Below are 21,213 nucleotides of genomic sequence, written 5' to 3'. Positions count from 1 at the left end.
GACTAAGTTTGCATAGATAGGTTAAGTAGAACTGGACTTACAAGCGATTTTTCATAATAAAGTTCCCGCTTCCCCCCACCTCTTATTTAAAGAGAACCATTCTTATTGGGACACCTGGTACATATAAAAACTCTTCTATTGTAGGTATTTCAAAAAAAGATGTTGAATGTGTTGCGTACAGCGAGCACTATGCCAGGGAAAAACTTTACCTACTCGAAACTTATTTAAAGACTCGAACAAATTGAAAGATACAAGCCCAAAACAATTTTTCTTAATGATGGCTCAAGCTAAAGAGCTTTTAACCATTTCGTACTTTGTACCAAATATACATTTATATATATTTCTAATAGCTTGATAATGTATAGAATCCTATTTTATTTGCTCAGGTTTTACGGCTAGCTCGATCGATAACGATCCTCGATTAGTTTTGCAGTGCTACCGATTTGCGCGTAGTACAATGCAAGTAATAAAAACAAAAAACCTAGCTAGTGCGACCACCGTTCAATTTTAGAGATGTAGTACAACTTATTAATTACTGTTGTACTGTTGTATTATACAACCTATATCTATGATTTAACGTGACGAAAATGATTTTTAGATTTTCCGGTGGAAGTGATGTCTAAGCGTAAAATATCTTAGATGCCCTATGAGGCATGCAATATATTTCAAACTTATCCGTTTTTTTAACTGTTTGACTGAGACAGACTTTGGTGAACGACGCCCCGAAAATGTCGGGGATCCTAGCATTTGCTACTCTTGCTATGTGGCTAATCCGGTACTGAATATAACCAAAAACAAATGTACTATGAGGCTAATATGGTGTCACGCATTTTTCATATACACAAATTGTTCTTCTTCTCTTTACTCCCCATTATTGCAAGAAAATCTATTGATGATATTTGCCTTAACGCATAAAATCTATCAAAATTGATAACTTTTATTTTTAATGGTACTTATGTATTCACGCTTATTCATAAATCATTCTGTGTGATAATAGCGTATTCAAAAATATTTTGATAATAGGCCAAACAAGGTCAAAAGTCGAGACACTTTCTATTAAGAGATATGTTATTTATTTTAGAATAATAGACCAAAAATGAAAACAAAATTATTTAATCTAAAATATATATATATATATATATATATATATATATATATATATATATATATATATATATATATATATATATATATATATATATATATAGTCTTGCAGATAACGAAAATCATGAGAGTCGGCATGGAATACTGGAAGCTATTTGTACTTTTTTCGTCATATCTTTTTGTTGCAACAACGAAAATATATGATGACGAAACAGCCACTTTAAATCATTATATTAATTTGATCAAAGATGGTGTTAGAGAAGCCACTAATTACGTGTTACCTACAGATGCACGCATGCACGAACCTACAGATAACGATATAAACGGTAAGAATATATATTTTATTATTTTATAAAAAATAGCTTGTGTACTCAGCTTAAAACCACAATAACACATTGTCTGGTAAATTGTGATATCTCTCAAATGACGATATCTGATCAACAAAATGTAAGAGCAATTTTTGTGGATATTTTGGATCTACTTATTTTTTTGATAAAATTTAATGTTGTCCTTAATGTTGGACCTTGAATATCATTTTTAGCCAAACATTGAATCAAAGAGTACTTATAGGATCATAATTCTAATGATAAGCTAAAGGTCTCCACTGACATTCAGCTCTGCTTGAGTTTTTGTTTTTCGACCAATATGGCCATTATTTCTTATCGAATTTGACTAGATTTGTTTTTGAGTTATAAAGATCAATATTTCATCATATTGTATAGTATTCAGGCCTTTCATTTAGCTTCAATATTCTTCACTATTCTTCTCCACTAGTTTCGGTTCTTTACTACTCCTCACTACTCAATCCTTTTTATCTTATTCATATCTAGCTGAACTTCTTGTGGTCATTTGTCTTTGGGTGCCATCTTCTATGTGTCCTAGCCATCTTACTCTTTATGTTTTTTGTTATTTTAGACTTCGAGTATATCATTAGTTCTCTGTTTGTATGTCTTCTCAGAGGATTTTCCTTTCCCATACATATAGAACTGCTGATCTTACAACTGTTTCACATGCTCTGATTTAAACTGCTCTTGTAACATTTTTTGTTTCACCTTCTTTGATAAGCCCACCGCTCTATTATCTCCCAGAAACCACTTATCTATATTAACTTATAGAAAGTTATATTCTTTTCCACAAATTTACTAAAATCCTTCCCATTTATATGTTCGACCTTGTTGGTAACACTATGACATCGACATATGGAACACTGTGCTTAATGGTAAGTCAGTGGGTGAGTGTGAAAGAAAATGGCTTGGAAGCAAGTCCATTAGCAACAGAATCTTTTAATTCTTTTACATAAATATTTATTTTAAGATCAAAGCTGGTGAATGAGGTTATGAGGTTTAAAGGTAAGTGACTGTAATCAATTGCTGCATCCGAAGAAAAGATCATTAGACTTATCATTGGAGGGAAAGGCAGAAGATTGTATGATACCTAGCTTAACAAAAAAGGCGTATTTCCCAGTCTTCATGGTAAATATACTTATTTAAAAAAAATGTGAAGTTATGTAATCAAAAAGATAGTTTGGAGGTGAGGATAAGGTAGAATTAATTTGAATATAGGTGTTTGAGGATCATGAAGCGTTATTCATCCAGGATACGTATATTAAAACTTATATTGAATTAATCTCACCTTTTGCTTTATATAAGTATTGAATCTTTGATGAATCTCTTTTATAGCACACAATGCTGGTCAGATATAATCACACCTTTATCATTTTTTTTAATTCAATTCAATTCAATTTCAGTATATATACTAGATATATCGGCTTATCTTATATCCAACTCCACTTCTCCATTTAGATTCATACGATCGGATCCTAAACTAATAAACGAATTAGGACCGATCGCATGCTCATTTTCATAATTATCATTCGCTGAAGTGCCTGAACTGATTCGGAATCAGACCCGCGAACAAAGCTATTGTCTTGTCAGAAAACTCTGCTATTATAGATTTTAAAAAGATTCTAGAAATGCAGCTACATCCTTACTAATATTATAAATGTGAAAGCGTGGATGTTTGTTACATATACTTTGTACATATATTCTGGGAGGTACTAGAAGTAACATAGTATACTGTTTATTAACAAAAATATTTTTCATTAAAATAAAATTTTTCCAACAAATATCAACATTTTGCTACTTCAGGTCCATTTAACATACAGTAATGAAGTTCGAACCCTAAATACTATATTATCGACGTACATCCAATTCAATTGACTATAGTTTCAGCTGTTTGGAATTTTTGAGGTTTGGGGAAGGTACAATGGTACCTTCAGTGACTATCACTGAAAGCGTATGTCTAAAAAATGCCAGGGAAGCGTAAATCTATATTATCTAAAAATTCGTCACGGGCCTTAGCACCAAAAAATGAAATGGTTAATAAGAGTAACACCGACATTATAAAAGATGTGCAAGGAGAAATGAAGGAATATTTGTCGATGGATACGAAAGTTTTTAAATTCCCGTGAACTGTCAGGTGCACCGTCACATAAACTTCAATTAAAACTAAATGTACGAGTAATGCTGATGCGCAATCTAGATGCTCCTCGGCTATGTAATGGATCAAGGCTTCATATAACAAAATTGGGGCAGAATATACTTGGTTCTACTATTTTAACTGTTGCCGGCAAGCGAGAAAGTGTTATCATACCTCGGATTCCAATTATTCCTACTGACCTTCCTTTTCAATTTAAAAGAGTTCAGTCTCCTCAGTTTAACAATATCGTTCCGTGTATGTTACAGCAGTAATTTTACATCCCGCCCAGTTCAAAGCTTTTCTTTTCTTTTCAGATTATGGTACTTACGATTTTATAATCATTGGTGCAGGAGCAAGTGGCACAGTACTAGCAAATAGGTTATCGGAAATAACATCATGGAAAATTCTTTTAATAGAAGCCGGAGACTTTTCTGATGGAGGTTTGATAAATATTCCTGCTTATTTTGACTACCATATCAAATCTAAATACAACTGGGCTTATACGTCAGTTCCTCAAAAAAACTCATGTCTTGGTAAGAGATTGTCATTTATTCACCCACTTTGTCCTGATGGATGCGATGAATTCAAACGCACGTTATATATTATCTTACTTCTACTTTATTTACAAATTACAATACACCAACTAATTAATATTGTAAGTGCACTTATCAATCAATAATAATAACTACTCCCATAGCGAATTTTGATTCTTGCAATGGGTTCAGTATAACTAGATTGAGCTCTGCAGCCTTTTCGTATAACAATTATTTTTTATGTTTGCAAATTACGTTTAATTTTGTGTACATAGTTCTCATGAAATGAACACAATATGTTCCATTTTCCTTATCACTACTATTTTCCGTTCCGTCCAAATACACAATGTTTCTTCATTCTTCTCAATATTTTTTTTCATTTCCCATAAGTATATCTAGCGCCAATAAAGGATGTTCTGTCTTTCCATTAAAATTTTTCATTTATTGCTACACTTACGAAAATGGAAACCATCAGTTTTAAGAATACGCCTTAATTTATATTTGCTGTACAGGAAAACTACTTCAAACTTTCTTGGAGTTGAAACAAGTTTTGTTTCTAAAGGATATTTTGGAATGGTGCATCTATTAATAGAGAGATTAGCTTCATCTATTTGATTATTAATGGAAGATCTTGTTCTATTTTTCCCAGGAGATGAGAGTAATTTCTTGGGTTCTTTCTTTTTCTTTCCTCATCTTCCTTCACTAAATCTACTATCATCTATAATTAAAATAAACAACTACAAACATCGTGTTCAATCTTATTCATAATATGACACGAAAATTAAACTTTTTATAATAATTTCAAGTTATAATAATGAATATTCAAGACAAAAACATTTTTACAGTATTTCGTTTTATGAACTTACCCTAATATAAGGCGCTGCTCTTTCCTATTTACTTTTTAGAGGTGATAAAGGCGATAAACGTTAATTATTCACTCTTCATTGCAAAACCTATTTAATATGTTGGTTACAAACTCTCTTTTTAGGCTATAAGAGTTTTTAACTGTGTATTTTTATGTATAATTACAATCCTTCTGCACTTTTCCCGATCTAAGAAGATCCAATTCGCGCATCGAGTTGCGTTTGTGGGATTCCAATCGCCTAATAAATTTTCGCTACTGTAATGTTTTTCGTATTTATTTACCCTCTATTCATGGAGTTTCTTACGTTCTTAATTTATTTACACACTATACAATGCAATTAACTTATAAATATAACTTAAACAATTTCTGCCATTACTTTTACCATTGTATAAAGAATAGGATCGTACGTCAATGTTATGAGAATATCTTTTGACGAGATGGACGCCCCCAATAGATGGCAGTGGAGAGTTGGCGTCCACAGCACGTCTTTTCTTACTGTACGTCGTAGCTTGAATTACGTGGTTTCTTAGCTTTGGTTGCGGAATTACCCCAATAAGAGATGACGCCAAAATTATTTAAAATATTATATTCAACCCTTAAGCTGTGTTGTAAAGTTTCTTATTTTGGGTACCTATAGCAAAGTTGCAATTTGAGTTCATTATTGTATTGTGTTCATTGCAAGGGCGTATCCAGTTCAAAACAGAAGAGGGGACAGCTTCCTGAATTTTTTACCCTACTTCTTAAAGGTACAAGGGGGGATGTATAAAACAACACATATAATAACAACAGGAATCATTTATTAAAAAAAACATTAGTTTGTCAATAATAGTTTTCGCGGATTGCTTGCAAGCTTTCCCATTACAACTTCCACTAACTTCTCCTCATTTGCAAACAACCACTGACGATGAATGCTAAGCATAGCTAAACCGTTTCGTCTATTTTCACTAAAATTGCTCCTTAGCCATGTTTTGATTCTTCGAAGAGAACTAAATGAACGCTCGATAGTGCTGGTGGTGCATGGTTGGCACATTTTAACCCATAATTCACTCTCTCCTTCGATGCCTTCTAAATTGTAGAAAGATACACCAGGTGAAATACTTTCTATCCAATGAAACGTTTTTCATTTTCATATTACCCGGATGAAAATGGGTCAATGAAAATGCGGGCGATTTGTCTGCAGCAAACCTTGCTTGTAGAGATCCAATTATCGAATCTAAGTAAGGAATTACTAGAGATCTTCTCCAAAATTCGTGTGAATTTTCGGCTGGAGGATCTGATCTGAAGATCTTCTGTGATTTTGTCGGCCGACAACACAAGGGATGGTTATATCAACATTCGAAGCCTTTGCTATACCGTCTGCTTCTTTCAAAATTTCAGCTGTCACTTTATCCGCATTTTTCCGATGATTTTCTAACATTTCAAGAATTGTTCGAATGTGCTCGTTAACTTTGACTATATAGAGTGTTTTCATTTGAAGTTTATTTGCTACAGGTTCCATAATGGCGGAATAGTTAGCAATTAATGCAAATGATACGATAAATGAAGGTTTGCATGCTGCTACGTGCATTTGAATTTTAGCAATAAGTTTGCGTCGTAAAACAGTCTCGCGGAAATATGTAACTATTTCTTTAATAGTTCCAACCCTGTTTCATATTTCCGGGATAGCATTCAAGTCGTTCACGACAAAGTTAAGCTTGTAAGAGCTATGGAAGTAGAAGGCTTTTTTATACTTTTGCCTTAATATGGCTTGCACGTCCGCCTCTTTTCCAAACATGGTGGAACATCCATCGAATCCTAATCCCACACACTTATCAGGGTCTAGGTTTAAGTTTGTCACAAAATCATCAATGGCTTTAGCAATACTTGTAACATTAAGTTCTTCAAGTTCTAGAAACCCTAAGAATTCTTCTTTGATTTCATTGGTATTTTCATCAAAGTAACGCAATCCAACCGAAAGTTGTTCCTTGCCAGATATATCTGCAGTTTCGTCAGCCAGAATGCTATAAGTAGAAGCTTATTTAATGTCTTAGACAATTTGTTTCCTTATTGAATCGCTACACAAACCAATTATATCATTTTGTGTATAATAGGTGATCGGTATGATGCGTTTTTTGGTTCGTGAGGAAAATGGTCTCCTAATTGTCAATCTCCTGCTTTTATGCATAAATGACATAAGTCGATAAGGACGCCACCATCCAAGTTTTTGCCTCTTAGAGCTAAATCGTGTGTGCCGCAGAAAATGATACACGAAACAATTGAGGAAAGTACTTTCTTGTTTTTCTCTATTTATTGCTGTGAAGATCGTTGTAGTTAGATGTCAACTGGAACGACTTCCATTAATAATTTTGCAGATTCCATTGCAGTCTTGTGTCCATGGGTCAATGCATGTGCTTTGCAATAATCGTGTACATCCTTGTATTTAGTAAAGGGTCTGATTATGAAAGAAACCCAACCACCTCGAATCATGCTCGCTGATGGCGGAAAAAGCACACAGTATTTACTCCTTTGAGCCGTCTTGAGTAAGCTATCCATGGCGAATATATCTCCAACCAGTGATAATTGAATTTCCTCTTGAGGTGTTTGGCATCACCCCCAAAATCATAGTTTTTAGAGGGTATCTAGCAATTTTTAAGAAGATATTTCCTCTTCTCAGCTTGCATAGAGGTCGCCAGGTCAACGAATTTCCCAATATCATCTTCATGACAGTCCTAGTCTTCATTTTCAATTTTCGACGCCATAGATTGAACACTTTGGTCAATTTGAACTATAGGAGAGGGTGCTTTATGTATTTGAAAATTAATAGGTAGTAACGGTACGGTGGCGTTAGAAAATGTGCGCGCTTCAACAGCTATAATAAATTAAATATTTTGAAATGAACTTGAAAATATGAACATATAGGTTCAAGGTTAAAAATTTCAAAAATATTCACGTAAAAACTGTCTTCAGTCTTTATATAAATATAAAAACTGTATAAGGTTTCATCAAAGTATCCCTATTTTTACCAAATCACTAAATCAATTTGAAAGGTCGGTACAGGTATATTTTATCCTTGCTTTATCTTTTATTGTTTCCGAGATTTATACTACCCTGTGGCCGGTATAATATCATTACAGACTTTCGTCTCGCTAGCCTCATCTGTCACGGCCTAGAATTTTTACCCCCAGCGCACGTAAAGAAGTTTCAGTTCAAAAACCCAAAAGTAAGAAGAACCTATACTTATTACTATTATTACTAATATCCATTTCTTCTAAATAAGTGAAGGGCACGAAACAAATAAATAAAAACTTAATTGTATAAATACCGTAAAATAAAATTGCTGGGAATCGCACTTAAGCTTTAGGAATCAGGAACACAGGAACAAATAACAAATAACTGCATTCATTGAACAAAACTCCAACTCCAAATAATTAAAATAGTAAACCAAAACAATGATTAATGCGGCATCAGCACGGACAGCACGTGACCATCAGGCGTGAAACTCGGCGCGGCATCGTTATTGGTCCAAATCAGTCGAACCATAATAAAGGACCAATTAAAGCGGCGAGTGGTGAGGACCACGTTGCTGTAGGAGCCCTTAGTACAGTACGGGCGTTGGTATATGGCAGGCATCCTATTGCAATCAGTTTAAATTAAGAAAAAAAAATTACAAAAAATATTAATTTCATCTATATTTCGTTATAGGCAGTAAGTTGAAAAATCTTTGTTAGAAAGGGGGACAGCTGACCCCCATTGCCCTCCCTGAATACGCCACTGGTTCTTGTATTATTGTTGAGTTTCATTGGTTGTGTATTTGGATTATTTTTTTATTTGAGAATCGTTGAACTTGGATATACATATATTTCATTTTTAAGGTAAGTGGATATTATCACAATTAATATACATCACTACTCTCTTAATTAATATATTCAAATTATAAGGGGCGCTAGATGTATAAATGCTACAGCTTACAATTTCGAAAAAAAAACTGTATATTTAGCGAACTACTTACTAAAATGTATTTATATAACAAATATTCACTTATTCTTTTCAATTTTTTAGAAATGGCTGGAAATAAGTGTGTTTATTTCAAGTGTGGACTAAGTAAGAGATCCTACAATTAAAATGTGCCGATTTCCTGTGAATGTACCTACCAGATGTCAAAAATGGATCATACACTCGGGTGAGTTACTTTTAAAACAATTATTTTTCATAAAGGAATAAAAAATAGTGAATGTGAATAAGTGACTGTTTACAAATGTTCAATACTAAACATAAGTAGGTATTTAATTATCGTCAATTATAAGATAATTCGTCAAATAGTTTTGTCTGATAATGAGTTTATTTGTATTATGGTCGCATTGCATATTATACGAGTACAATGATTTACTACAAATTCCAAATCCATTCAATCTTATAAACTTATCAAAAGTACTTGAATCATACCTAAATTTAAACTTAGAAGCCACCTTTATAGTAAAGACAAACAGAATAGAATAAAACATTTTTGAAAATATTTCAAACTTATACATAAACACAAGTAACCGAATACAAAGGACTGAACTTTATTTTTTCTTATTTTTTTATGTTTATGAACTAAGCACATAATAACAAGATAGTTTGTCTGTGTGTTTATATTTGGAAATTATCTTGTCAATGAGGCAAAAATTTCACCTGTTCAAATGTATATAAACTGTTTTTTTTATCACATATAATATGGTCATAATTCTATATTCTATGCCATAACAGATTGAAAAATAGTACCAATTCGAGAGAAAATTATAATTTCAATTCAAGTTATACATGAAAATTATGCTTTTGTTTTATCCAGTATAGAAAATTTGAATGAAATAATATCAAATACTAGTTTTATTTGAATACAAACTTACTCTAGACATGTACTGACAAATCTTCGATACGACGTTTCGTGCCTTTACGAGGCAAATGGTTTTTAATGAGGATATGCTTATTTATTATAATTATTAGTCAATTTAAGCGATATAGCACACTTTTGTCTCGAATAACTAACATCACTAATGCTTATTCTTAAATACGTTTCTGTCATAGATACTCGTTTTGATTTTGTCAAAAAATGTACTGAGAGCTTTAATTTAAACATTACCTCTTGTTTTCTATATAAAGAAGAACTTTTTCAACCAATGTAATGCCCTCCATAATATAATCACCAGTTTTGTCCATTGTTCATTTTTGTCCTCATATCTGTTAAGGGTAACAATATAGTAATGCCATATACCATCTTACGATTGTTGAATACTTTCAATAAAAATGAATTTTAGTTTCAATTTTATTATAAATATTGCAAAAAACACATTTAACAAGAAATAATTTTATTTGCTAGTAAGTACCCGCTTTTATGACCATACATAGGTACTTGGTTCAGATAAGTAGACCTTTTGCCTGCTTTTATTATACCATTAAACAAACAGATGGTTTTGTAAGCATTTATGGTCTCATTATAAATTATAATTTCTGAAAGTTGAAGGTAGCAACAAGCTCCCTAAGTACATTTTTCCAGTCGCACATTATGAATGAATTTATCATCCCAACAAATATTGATGTTAGTTATTTATTTCACGATTTACCTATCCATAACTTCCTACAGTGATAATAGATACAGTCTATTTGAAACTATAGAACAAATTGATTATTTTTAAAAAATGTTATGTATAAAAAATCTTGGAGAAGAGCAATTTATATTTTCAACTGTAGTAGTTGGTATCTTTTTTGTAACGTTATAACTATATTAAATATGACGATTTGGATATATTTTTTAATGATATATATTTTTTGTATTGCACTTTAATAGGTTATAATTTCAAAAATATATAACTCATGCTTGATTTACCTATAACAGATTTGTGAATAAAATCATTTTGTTAAATTAGAACCAGTAGTAATATAAATATATGTAAGTCAACAATGAGCTCAGTTTTAACATTTCTATATTATTTTGTGGTCAATCCAAAAAGTATAAATAGATAATACAATAAATAATATTTTCGATTATTATAACATTTGGCTCTCCAAAGTGAATCCAAGACCGGTCCTGGGTTAGTTGGTACACTTATCTGTAAGGATGACGCCATTGTAAAAATATCTTTACACAATGATAAAACTGACAAAACGATTATAAGTAGGTATTTTAGTAGTAGTTGATAGGACAAATTTTTTTTCTTTATTAGAAAGATTTTTTTATTTATTGGTCTTATCCAAATTTTCGCATTGATCCGTAACTTTCATTACAAAGCCAATGAATATAATATTTATATTAAAATCAGATTATTTAAATAATTTTGGTACGTATATACTTTTTGTATATTTTCTATTTCTGGTTTTGTTCCAATTCTTTTGAATGATTTTTTTTGTTTGATTTAAAAAACCCTAATAAAGATAAGTATGAGAGTGTTTTTACCGTTGTTGTGAGCATAACAAGAAATTTCAATGATGTGTAGTTGTTTTTGAGAATGATACACAGGTATCACATAATTTGGGAAAATTCTGCCATTCCGACGATGATATAAGATACAATTAGGGAAATTCCAAATATGGTTACTACTAGTCGTTATTTCATTTATGCCCGTTATTGAAATGAAATAAATTCAAGTTTTTGAACATAAAAAAATATTTTACCATAACCATTACAATAAATATGTATGTTAACATTGATGTTCCTTATTTCAGGTAATGCTGTTTTGACAAACCTAAGCCAAAAATCACTAAGAACTAAGCTGATCTGCAGCAAACATTTCAATGAAAATATTAGTCAATCTAAAAGATTGCCTACTACTGCTGTACGTGAATCGGGAAAATTTGGATTAACAAATAATCCAATTGAATGTTTTCTTACACCCACAAACATATTCAAATAGGGATTTTATTGCCCCGATTCATTTCAGAAACATTGACATGACAGATAGTTCTATCAGTAACCATGAAGATGAAGAGTGGTTGAAAGAGTTACAGAACCTTCCATCTTGCTCTATGGGAATTGGAATTAGGAAGCAGTAATTGCAAGAAGAAAATGAACGGTTGAGAAAGGAACTAACCAATGCTAGGAAAAAAGTCTATAACCTGAATACTCAATTGAGAGCTACAAAAAATAGAATTATGAAAACGCAACTTTCTGCGAACGGTTTGTATGAAGAAGGAACGAGTTTTACAAAATCTCTTGTGGATATACAATTACGACATAAGATGAAATCCCCTTGGTTACTATCAGAAAAGAAAACTGCCCTGTCATTATTTTATAAAGGACCTAAGACATACAGATATTTGCGACAAAAAGGCTTTACTTTGCCAGCAATATCAACAGTGAAATCATGGGCTGACAATTTCCGTTGCAAACCTGGATTCATTAAAAAAAAATTTATGCACCTTACTTTAAAGGCGGATACGATGCTGCCTTACGAGAAGAAATGTATTCTGATGTTCGACGAAATGTCTTGAATCTTGAGTACAACATGAAAACAGATTTAATTGAGTTCTCATGATCAGAGGAAGCTATAGCAACTGGAAAATTCCTATTGCCTACTTTGTATCGAATGATGGGTTATCATATGCTTCTTTATGATGTATAATTACCAAGGCATTGGAAAAACTTAGTGAGACAAAACTAGACACTATAGTCATAGTATGTGATTTATCAACTACCAATCAGAAACTCATAAAGCATTCGGGGGTTAGCAATAACCTAACTAACCTTATTTTTTTCATAGTGAGAAAAAATTTTATGCTTTTTTGATGGTTCCCATCTGTTGAAATGCATTAGAAACAATTTTTTGAACAATAGTTTCATATTTAATGGGCAGTTCTTATGTTTTTCTGACGTGCTTATGTCAGTTTATGATCTTGATCAAAGTAGCAAAACAGAAAAGGCCTTATTGAAACTGAATTTGAAAATGAAGGTTAAATTAGCTGCCCAATTGTTGAGTCACAGTGTTTATTCTGCCATAATGACATCTTTGGAAACTGCTGAACTAGTACTAGTTTCAAGTACAGCTAAAAACACGGCTAACTTTGTTCTAACCATGAACAATTTATTTGATGCCCTGAATAGTACAAATTTACTTTCAACAAAACCCTGTAATCGTGTTCTGAGCGATACGAATCCAAAAGTGCTTGCAGCTTTAAGCCCAGGATATGATTTATTGGAAAATCTATACAAAGTGGGAAAAAAGGGAAATTTGACCAGACCTGAAATCCAAGTCCAAGTATTAGGTAATGCCATAAGATGTTTATTGCCCAACCGACCTCTGACCTGTTAGAAGCTTCATGCTAAAAAATTATCATCTAGGTATCTTTAGAATTATAAGCAACAAAGAGATTTAGTAAGTTCCGAATATCGACCACGGAATTTCTTCAAGAAAGGACATATTGTACAATTGAAGAATTCTACAATGCCATTAATTGAATTATCAGTAAGATATTGTACAGGGTGCGGCAGCATAACTTCCTTTTTTAAAAAGTTCGCCATTTAGTCGGTAGATGTCGTAACGGAGTGCTAGTGATCTCGTTCGAGAGGGGGGACTATAAAGTTTTGTCCCGGCACAGTTCAGTCGCCATCATGCGTTGGAACAGTGAAGAGCGTGCGTTTGCCGTTGAGGTTTACTTTTCGAGCGGATGTTCTGTGATCGCAACCCAGCGCGCGCATTTCGGAATCGCTTTAATTTAGCCCCCTTGGCCCCTGTCCCGGACCGGAAATCAATTGTTACGTGGGTCACTACGTTCAGACAAACTGCAAGTGTGACAAGACGAAGAACTGGAGTCCCTCGGCCCATTAGATCACCGGAGAACATTGAGTTAGTTAGAACTTCAGTGTTGCGATCACCACGGCGTTCTGCGCGCAAACATGCGTCTGCCCTTGGACTTTCCGATCGTTCTGTGAGGAGAATACTTCATGATGATCTTCATTTTCATCCATACAAGATGGCAATTGTGCAGGAACTTTCTGAACGTGACTTCAATTCTCGGAGGAACGCGTGTGAGGTTTTTCTGGAAGTCGTTCCTGAGGACGCTATTGTTTTTTTTAGTGATGAAGCCCATTTTCATTTGTGTGGATCCGTAAACAAACAAAACATGCGCTACTGGGCTGATACCAATCCTCGACAATTGCATCAACGGCCTTTGCATTCACCTAAAGTCACAGTGTGGTGTGCAATTTACTCACGTGGAATTATTGGTCCCTGGTTCTTTGAGGAAAATGAAGTCACAGTGACAGTGAATTCGCACCGGTATGTAAACATGTTACAGGAATTTTTTTTCCCACGGCTAGATGAGTTGGACTTAGGGGACACTTGGTTCCAACAAGACGGAGCAACGGCACACACTTCAAGAACATCGATGGCTGTTTTGAGGGAACACTTCCCAGAGCGCCTTATCTCAATTAGGGGCGATTTGGAGTGGCCAGCCCGCTCTCCCGATTTGACCCCTTGTGATTATTTCCTATGGGGTTTTTTGAAATCCCGTGTGTATGTGAACCGTCCAAGGACCCTACAAGATTTGAAGACGAACATCCAGGAAGAAATTGCCAACATAACGCCTGCTATGCTGGCAAGAGTCATTACAAACGCCAGAAATCGGTTTACTCAGTGTATGGAGAATGGGGGACGTCACCTAACTGATTTGATCTTCAAAACTCAGTAAAACAAAACTTTATGTATGTGCCTGTATTATAAAAAACGAATAAAAATTTTCTGATTCATACAATAAGTTTTATTAACTTTTGAAAAAAGGAAGTTATGCTGCCGCACCCTGTATTATGATACATTTAGTACATTTCATCTCGTTACGTTTAAAATATTAGTATAATTAGAACTTTTTACAAGTTACTGTTTTTGATTTTATCTACTATATTAATACACTACGAAAGCAGAACAAAATCAAAAATATTTTTCCCAGGAAGAAAGAGGAAAATGGATAAATCACATAAATCAACTAAAAATTGAAAAAAAAAACATACAAAATAGCCAGGACTTATTTTTTCGCCTCTTCAAAATATCATCAAAATATGAATTTCTCAAAAATACATTCATGACCGAGGTTCTGAAATCACAAATTCATATTATTTCAGTCACCAAAGGAAAGTATATATATTTTATATACCTTTGTGCAAGGATCCTTCTTTCTATTCCAAATTTAAGTGATTAACAAATTAATGAAAAATTATTTGTTTCATTTGCTAGTGCTACACAAACTCATTACAAAAATATTTTTTTGTACATTGAAATTGGTGACAAATAATTAGTATTGAGATTAATTTTATTTTCGGTTCGAGATGAATACATACTATAACATTATTAGAAACATGATATTTCAAAATACGCCCTATCTATCTATTGTAAAGATTCCTATCGAAGAGGTAATTTGTGTCACTTTCGTAGTAAAAAGTGAAATCGGCAACAATGTACTGTCGGTTCGAATTTCGAAGATAAAGAAAACTTCACATTTAGTTGGGATCTTTCCAAAAAAATTTGTTGTTGAAAATAGTGCTGTTTATTTCAAATGACACTAAGCTACGGGTCATTTTTATGAAGAACGAGCGTAAAAGTAACTAGATGGCGTGCAAAATTGCCTCAAATGGTTTTAACATTGTCACTGTTCTACTATCCTATTCTTTATACAATACTTTTACTAATTAGTTCTTTTTACTTCAACTAAAACTAACTAACTGCGTTTACACAAATAATTTATATACCAACCTAAATATAATTCTACAAAATTATAGAACAGAAAGAAATAAATAAATATACTATTATATAGAAGAAATACTGTAAATAAACCATCTGCTACTAAAAAATTATATATAAATGAACATCAAACGAGCTCCGCCGTTCCGTGGATTCGCCGAATTTTTAAAATTCCATAGTAGCTCGACAGGGCCGGCCTAGAGAACCATTTTGCAAACTTGTTCGTAACACTTTTTCTACATGAAAATAGCTCGAATCGAAACGTTCATACATTAATTATCTTAGTATTGGAGGATTCCAGAAATAAAACGAATTTTCATTGATAAATGATATATTAAATTAATAAAATGTTAATAGTAAATGCTTAAATAATTAAAAGGATGTTCTCTTTATATTTAAATTTAAAGAATACTATTATCTACATCATTTGATAGACTAAGACAATGGTATTGCAGTTTTTATATGTTATATTTTTATTGTTATTAATATATCACATTAGATCTCGGTATTAATTGAGGGGAACATATGGACTCACTATGCTCAAAATTTTCATTACAGCTTTTTGCATTGAGATAATTGCTCTCCTCTATTTGGCAGTAATCGCGATATGCACACTATTTACTTTGCGTTCATCCACAGTCATCCGAATTATGGTATCCCTCTATGGGGCAACTCTAGAAGGTTCAAAGAGGTTCAAAGAGTTTTTACGCTTCAAAAGACTGCTTGGCGTATTATTCATAATACAAAAAGTCTAGTATACAGCCGCGAGCTCCTCGCGGAATATAGGATCCTACTATTACCTTGTATGTATATATTTGAAACACTTCTGTATATTGATAAGGGATACGAGATAAAGCAAGTCATTCTGATATTCACAGTTATACCACCAGGGTTGTAGATAGACCCATTGTACCATTTTATAGGCTACATCAAATACAATATAATGAACTTGACGTTAGACTCAATAAGAAGTTTCTAGATTTGCATACTGATAGAACATAAAAAATATGAGCTAGAGTCGGTTAAATGAACTTTCAAAGTAATTTTTATCGCGAAATTGATTTTATGAAGTTGGAAACTGTATGTCTTACGTATTTCATTCTTACATATAAGATACGTCGCAAATCTAATTTGATGAAAATATCTGTTTCACTTTGTTTATTATCTCACGTTATTGATTACTATTGGGACTACATAAATATTTAGTATATAAGTATTTATACTAGTCAATAAATCGGATCGTATCGTAATATGACAACATCGCGATAACGAATTTTCCCTCTTGTATCTTGAGCCAACGTAGCATAATTGATTTATAGTCGTAGCTCAAGAGCCATGCAACTGGTCTCAGTATATTCTCGTTTATGTCTTCTGAGAAAATTTCAGCCGCATCGGCCTAGTACTTTTGTTTTGTGACTCTTCTCCTTAAATTACGAGCTCCAAAAATTGGTTTCATTAGTTTCATGTCGATTTTTTGATTAACCACGTCCATGTACCCCGAAAGGAATTACAAAAGAGGATAATCTCATATCTGCAGACCGTCTAGTGAAAATGCATGAATGTGTTTCGTGAATTGTTGCTGCGATCTCATAAAATATCGGATCAACTTCAAAGTGAATCAAGTAATCTAACAGTTGCTTTGAAGTTCGCCCAATGATTGTAATGGTCTTAATTGTCATTTTTACGTTTTTAAAAATCGACGAAACATTTAACTTATCGTGAGGTTAATTTCGATATACAGTGACCACATTACAAAAATGGACAGGGCTTGGCTAGGGGCTTGGGGGGGCTATAGCCCCGGACCCCAGGTCCAAGAGGGCCCCATCATTTGGAAATCATTCTGTATTTTTTGATGTGTTGATACCACAAATCTAACGTATTGATATTATTTTGTGAATTTTTCCGGGTTTTGGAATTCCTTAAGGGGGCCCCGTCATTATTTTAGCCCCGGGCCTTATAAATCTTAATCCGGCCCTGAAAATGGATGAAATCACACAACACACACAGAATTCTAACTGATCCTAATAGGTAGGCAAATAGCTAGACGTATTAGGAGGAAAACATCAATGTGGAAATATGGGTAAACATTTGACTGCTGGAGTCTATTTTGAACCCACAATAGTAGTTGACAGCTAATAAAGTAGAACGCTAAAATGAAGCTTTTGCATATTTGACTGTTAATTCAAATATTCTGTAGAAGTTGTTAAATTTAGTTTCTGATAAACAACAATCTTTACTCCGCGCTTGCACAACATATTAAGGTACTCATCCGTCCGTGGTACTTTGACGATACTTCGGCAGGCTACAATAACAAAGCATACTAATAATTTTTATATAGAATACGTAATTAAGTTGCATGTAATTGCATTACATTTAGTTTGAATAGGAGATTAATTCCTAGAATAGTAATTCTATTTATACTGTTCCCTTTATTATATTTAAAAATACCGAATCATCCGTAAAGATTTTCATAATGCGAATTCATTTTATTCAACTATCGTATTGAAATAGAAAAATATTTGAAAATTCATTATTATATTGAATTATTTATTATAGGTAATCGAAACAAATCCTGTTTGATAAGTTCTGGAAAAGGAGTAGGAGGTGGAACTTTGATTAATGGATTCATCTATTGTCGTGGTCCACGTGAGCAATACAATGAATTGGCTAAAGTGATCAATGATCCTTCTTGGAACTATGATAATTTATTACAGTATTTTAAAAAAACTGAATATTTTGAATGGACCAATCGTGACATACCGATAAATATATCATATCACGGGCAAGTTGGTTTATTAACAGTTCAAGATGGAATATTCGATGAAAAATACGCAACGCTATTTTTCGAAGCAAACAAGGAACTAGGTTATTCTCCAATCGATTACAATGGTCCTGATATGATTGGCTCTACTATCATTCAGAAATTCACAAAGTTTGGTAAGAGGCAAGATTTTGGAAACGTGTTTATAAGTCCTTTTCTTGGAAGGTCTAGTTTAGAAGTTACTACAAGAAGTTATGTCATAAAAATTGAGATTAATAACGTAACCAAGATAGCAGAAAGTGTTTTGTTTACTAAGGATGGAAAAATTTACCGAGCGAAAGCTTCAAAGGAGATTCTATTATCAGGCGGAACTATAGCCAGTCCAAAAATTCTCATGCTTTCTGGGATAGGACCAAAAAATCATTTAGAAGCTTTAGGCATTGATGTAATTCAAAATTTAGAAGTAGGAAATAGATATAAGGATCACGTTATTGTACCAATACCATTGTCAACTGACCTTAAATTACAAGAAAAACCTTTCCCTGTTAAATTAGCACAATTCTTACGGGGTTACGGTGATCTAACATCTCCGACTTGTTCTAATAATTTAGGCTTTTTTCAAATAAATAAAAATATCAGTAAGATACCAGATTTTGAAATATTTTCGTATGTTGGTCAAAACTTAACAGCGACGATGCAACCGGAAGTTCAACCTGTCAAAAACACGAATATTTTCTTTTCATTATTGTATTTCGGTTCGAAATCAACAGGAACTCTCCGATTAAAAAGCAATAATCCCTACGATTACCCATTAATAGACCCCAATTTACTTTCTGACTCTAATAACGAGGATATAGACGGATTGTACCGCAGTTTAAAATATGTCTTCAAGCTCGTGGATACTAAGCCGTACAAAAAATATAATTTAAAGTTTTTAGATGACCGTCCTCCGAAATGTGCAGTTTATCAATACAATTCCAAAGATTACTGGCAATGCTATTTAAAACAAGGTAGTATAAATGGACTGCATATGACAGGTACATGTGTTATGGGTACTGATCCAACAGAAGGGGCAGTAATAGATTCAAATTTGAAAGTGTTTGGAATAAAAAATTTAAGGGTCGTCGATTCCAGTATTTTTCCTGAACCTATAGTGGGACATTCGACTATTCCATGTGCAACGGTAGCTGAAAAAATTAGTGACGTGATTAAAATTGATTATGGACAAACTATAGATAAGCTGTATTTCTAGACTAAATAGTATAAAAAAATTCAATAAAACAGTTTACAATACTGTGAGTTTTATGTTGTTTCATGTACTTCCAATTCAACATATACGACTGATATTACTAATTAGAGAAAAATACCGATGGATTTTAATTTAATGCGTTTTGGTAAGAACTGATTTAAATTGGGCTTACGATGACCCTAATAAAGGTTTCATTCCCTTCACAGGATTGCGTGAGAGAGAGAGAGAGAGAGAGAGAGAGAGAAATGCTTTATTGTCAAAAAATTGTTACTATTTGTAGACAAGAACTAAAAACTAAAAACAAACATAAAAATAAGTAAACAAAGATACAATTAAAATTAAATTTCAATATACAGATGAAAACCACAATGAATAACAAAATTATAGGTGACAGTAATAGGTAGTAGTTAAACCAGTATACAGCATTCCCTGAATATTATTATTAGAATAAAAGTTGTTTAGAGACTAGAGGGCACTTTCCAGTAAATATGCCCTCAAATTATTGCGGAATGCGGAAAAAGATGATATCGATTTGATTTCAATTGGCAAGTGATTGTGCATTTTTTTGCTTTGTAGAATATTGAGCCCTTAGCTAATTCTGAACGTGGAGTGGATAGACAGAGGTCTCGCTCCGCGTTATAAGTGTATAGCCATGCAACAATTTTTTCTAAATTGTAGAAGTATGCTTACGTCAGAATTTTTATCTTTTAAAGAAGTCCCGGCAGTGAGCCGTGCTGTTTAGTCCGAATGAATATCTAACAGTTCTCTCTTGTAGTTTGAAGACCCGCTCAAATTGAGTCGCACCACACATCCCCCAGAAGGGAAGGGCATATCGGGGATATGACTTAATAAGGGCATAATAAACTGTTAAGGATGTGGATAAAATCAGTTCTTTGGAAACTGATCTCAACGCGAAGCAGGAGGAACGTAATTTTTTTAGATAAGGCGATAATATGTAACTCTCATTTCAAGGAATTGTCCACAACAAGCCCTTAGAATTTTACAGTTTCAACGACGTCAATAGTGGTGTTATTTAATAAAAAAGGCTGCAATGTATTTTTATATGATAAAACTTTAGTTTTAGAAACGTTGAGATACAAAAGATTAGAATCGCAACATGATTTAAGGGTAATTAGGTCCTATGAAGTGCCGTGAGATCAGGGTTGCTCCAAGAGAAACTAGTGTCGTCTGCAAATTGACATATTTTACCACTGATGTCTTGATAGACGATGTCGTTTATAAACAGAAGAAACAAAATAGGGCCTGGTACTGAGCCTTGGGGCACTACACATTCTATTGGCTTGTAAGAAGACATCGTTGTATCAACCCTTACAAGCTAACTTCTGTTGGTAAGGTATGACTTAAAAAAAACGAGAGGTGTTCCCCTGAAACCGTAGTGCTGCAATTTGTTAATCAAAATATTATGATTAACACAATCGAAAGCGATGGCTGTTTTGGCTAGAGTACAGATTATTAAGGAGAGAGAATATAGCATCATATGTGCATTTGTTACTTAAAAATCCAAATTGATGGGTAGTAAG

General features: G+C 33.2%; 1 protein-coding gene across 2 annotated transcripts; it reads left to right on the top strand.

Annotated features, from left to right (window-relative positions):
- Positions 1-1,198: 1,198 nt before the first annotated feature.
- LOC130444535 (glucose dehydrogenase [FAD, quinone]-like) lies at positions 1,199-19,722 on the top strand. 2 transcript variants are annotated; one of them, XM_056779728.1, is made up of 5 exons: positions 3,982-4,115; positions 8,662-8,831; positions 9,019-9,139; positions 11,659-13,194; positions 18,219-19,699. In XM_056779728.1, the coding sequence occupies exons 4-5, from the start codon at positions 12,810-12,812 to the stop codon at positions 19,673-19,675; spliced, it is 1,842 nt and encodes a 613-aa protein (XP_056635706.1). In that variant the 5' UTR covers positions 3,982-4,115; positions 8,662-8,831; positions 9,019-9,139; positions 11,659-12,809; the 3' UTR covers positions 19,676-19,699. The 2 variants fall into 2 exon arrangements, with proteins under 2 accessions (XP_056635705.1, XP_056635706.1); XM_056779727.1 differs by lacking the exons at positions 8,662-8,831; positions 9,019-9,139; positions 11,659-13,194 and adding an exon at positions 1,199-1,430 and having other exon boundaries at positions 3,897-4,115; positions 18,219-19,722.
- Positions 19,723-21,213: the final 1,491 nt, after the last annotated feature.

Source organism: Diorhabda sublineata, chromosome 5, assembly GCF_026230105.1.
Source record: "Diorhabda sublineata isolate icDioSubl1.1 chromosome 5, icDioSubl1.1, whole genome shotgun sequence".
Taxonomy (NCBI): Eukaryota; Metazoa; Arthropoda; class Insecta; order Coleoptera; family Chrysomelidae; genus Diorhabda; species Diorhabda sublineata.
The sequence above is the reverse complement of the archived record's forward strand: the minus strand, read 5'-3'. Positions and strand labels throughout refer to the sequence as shown.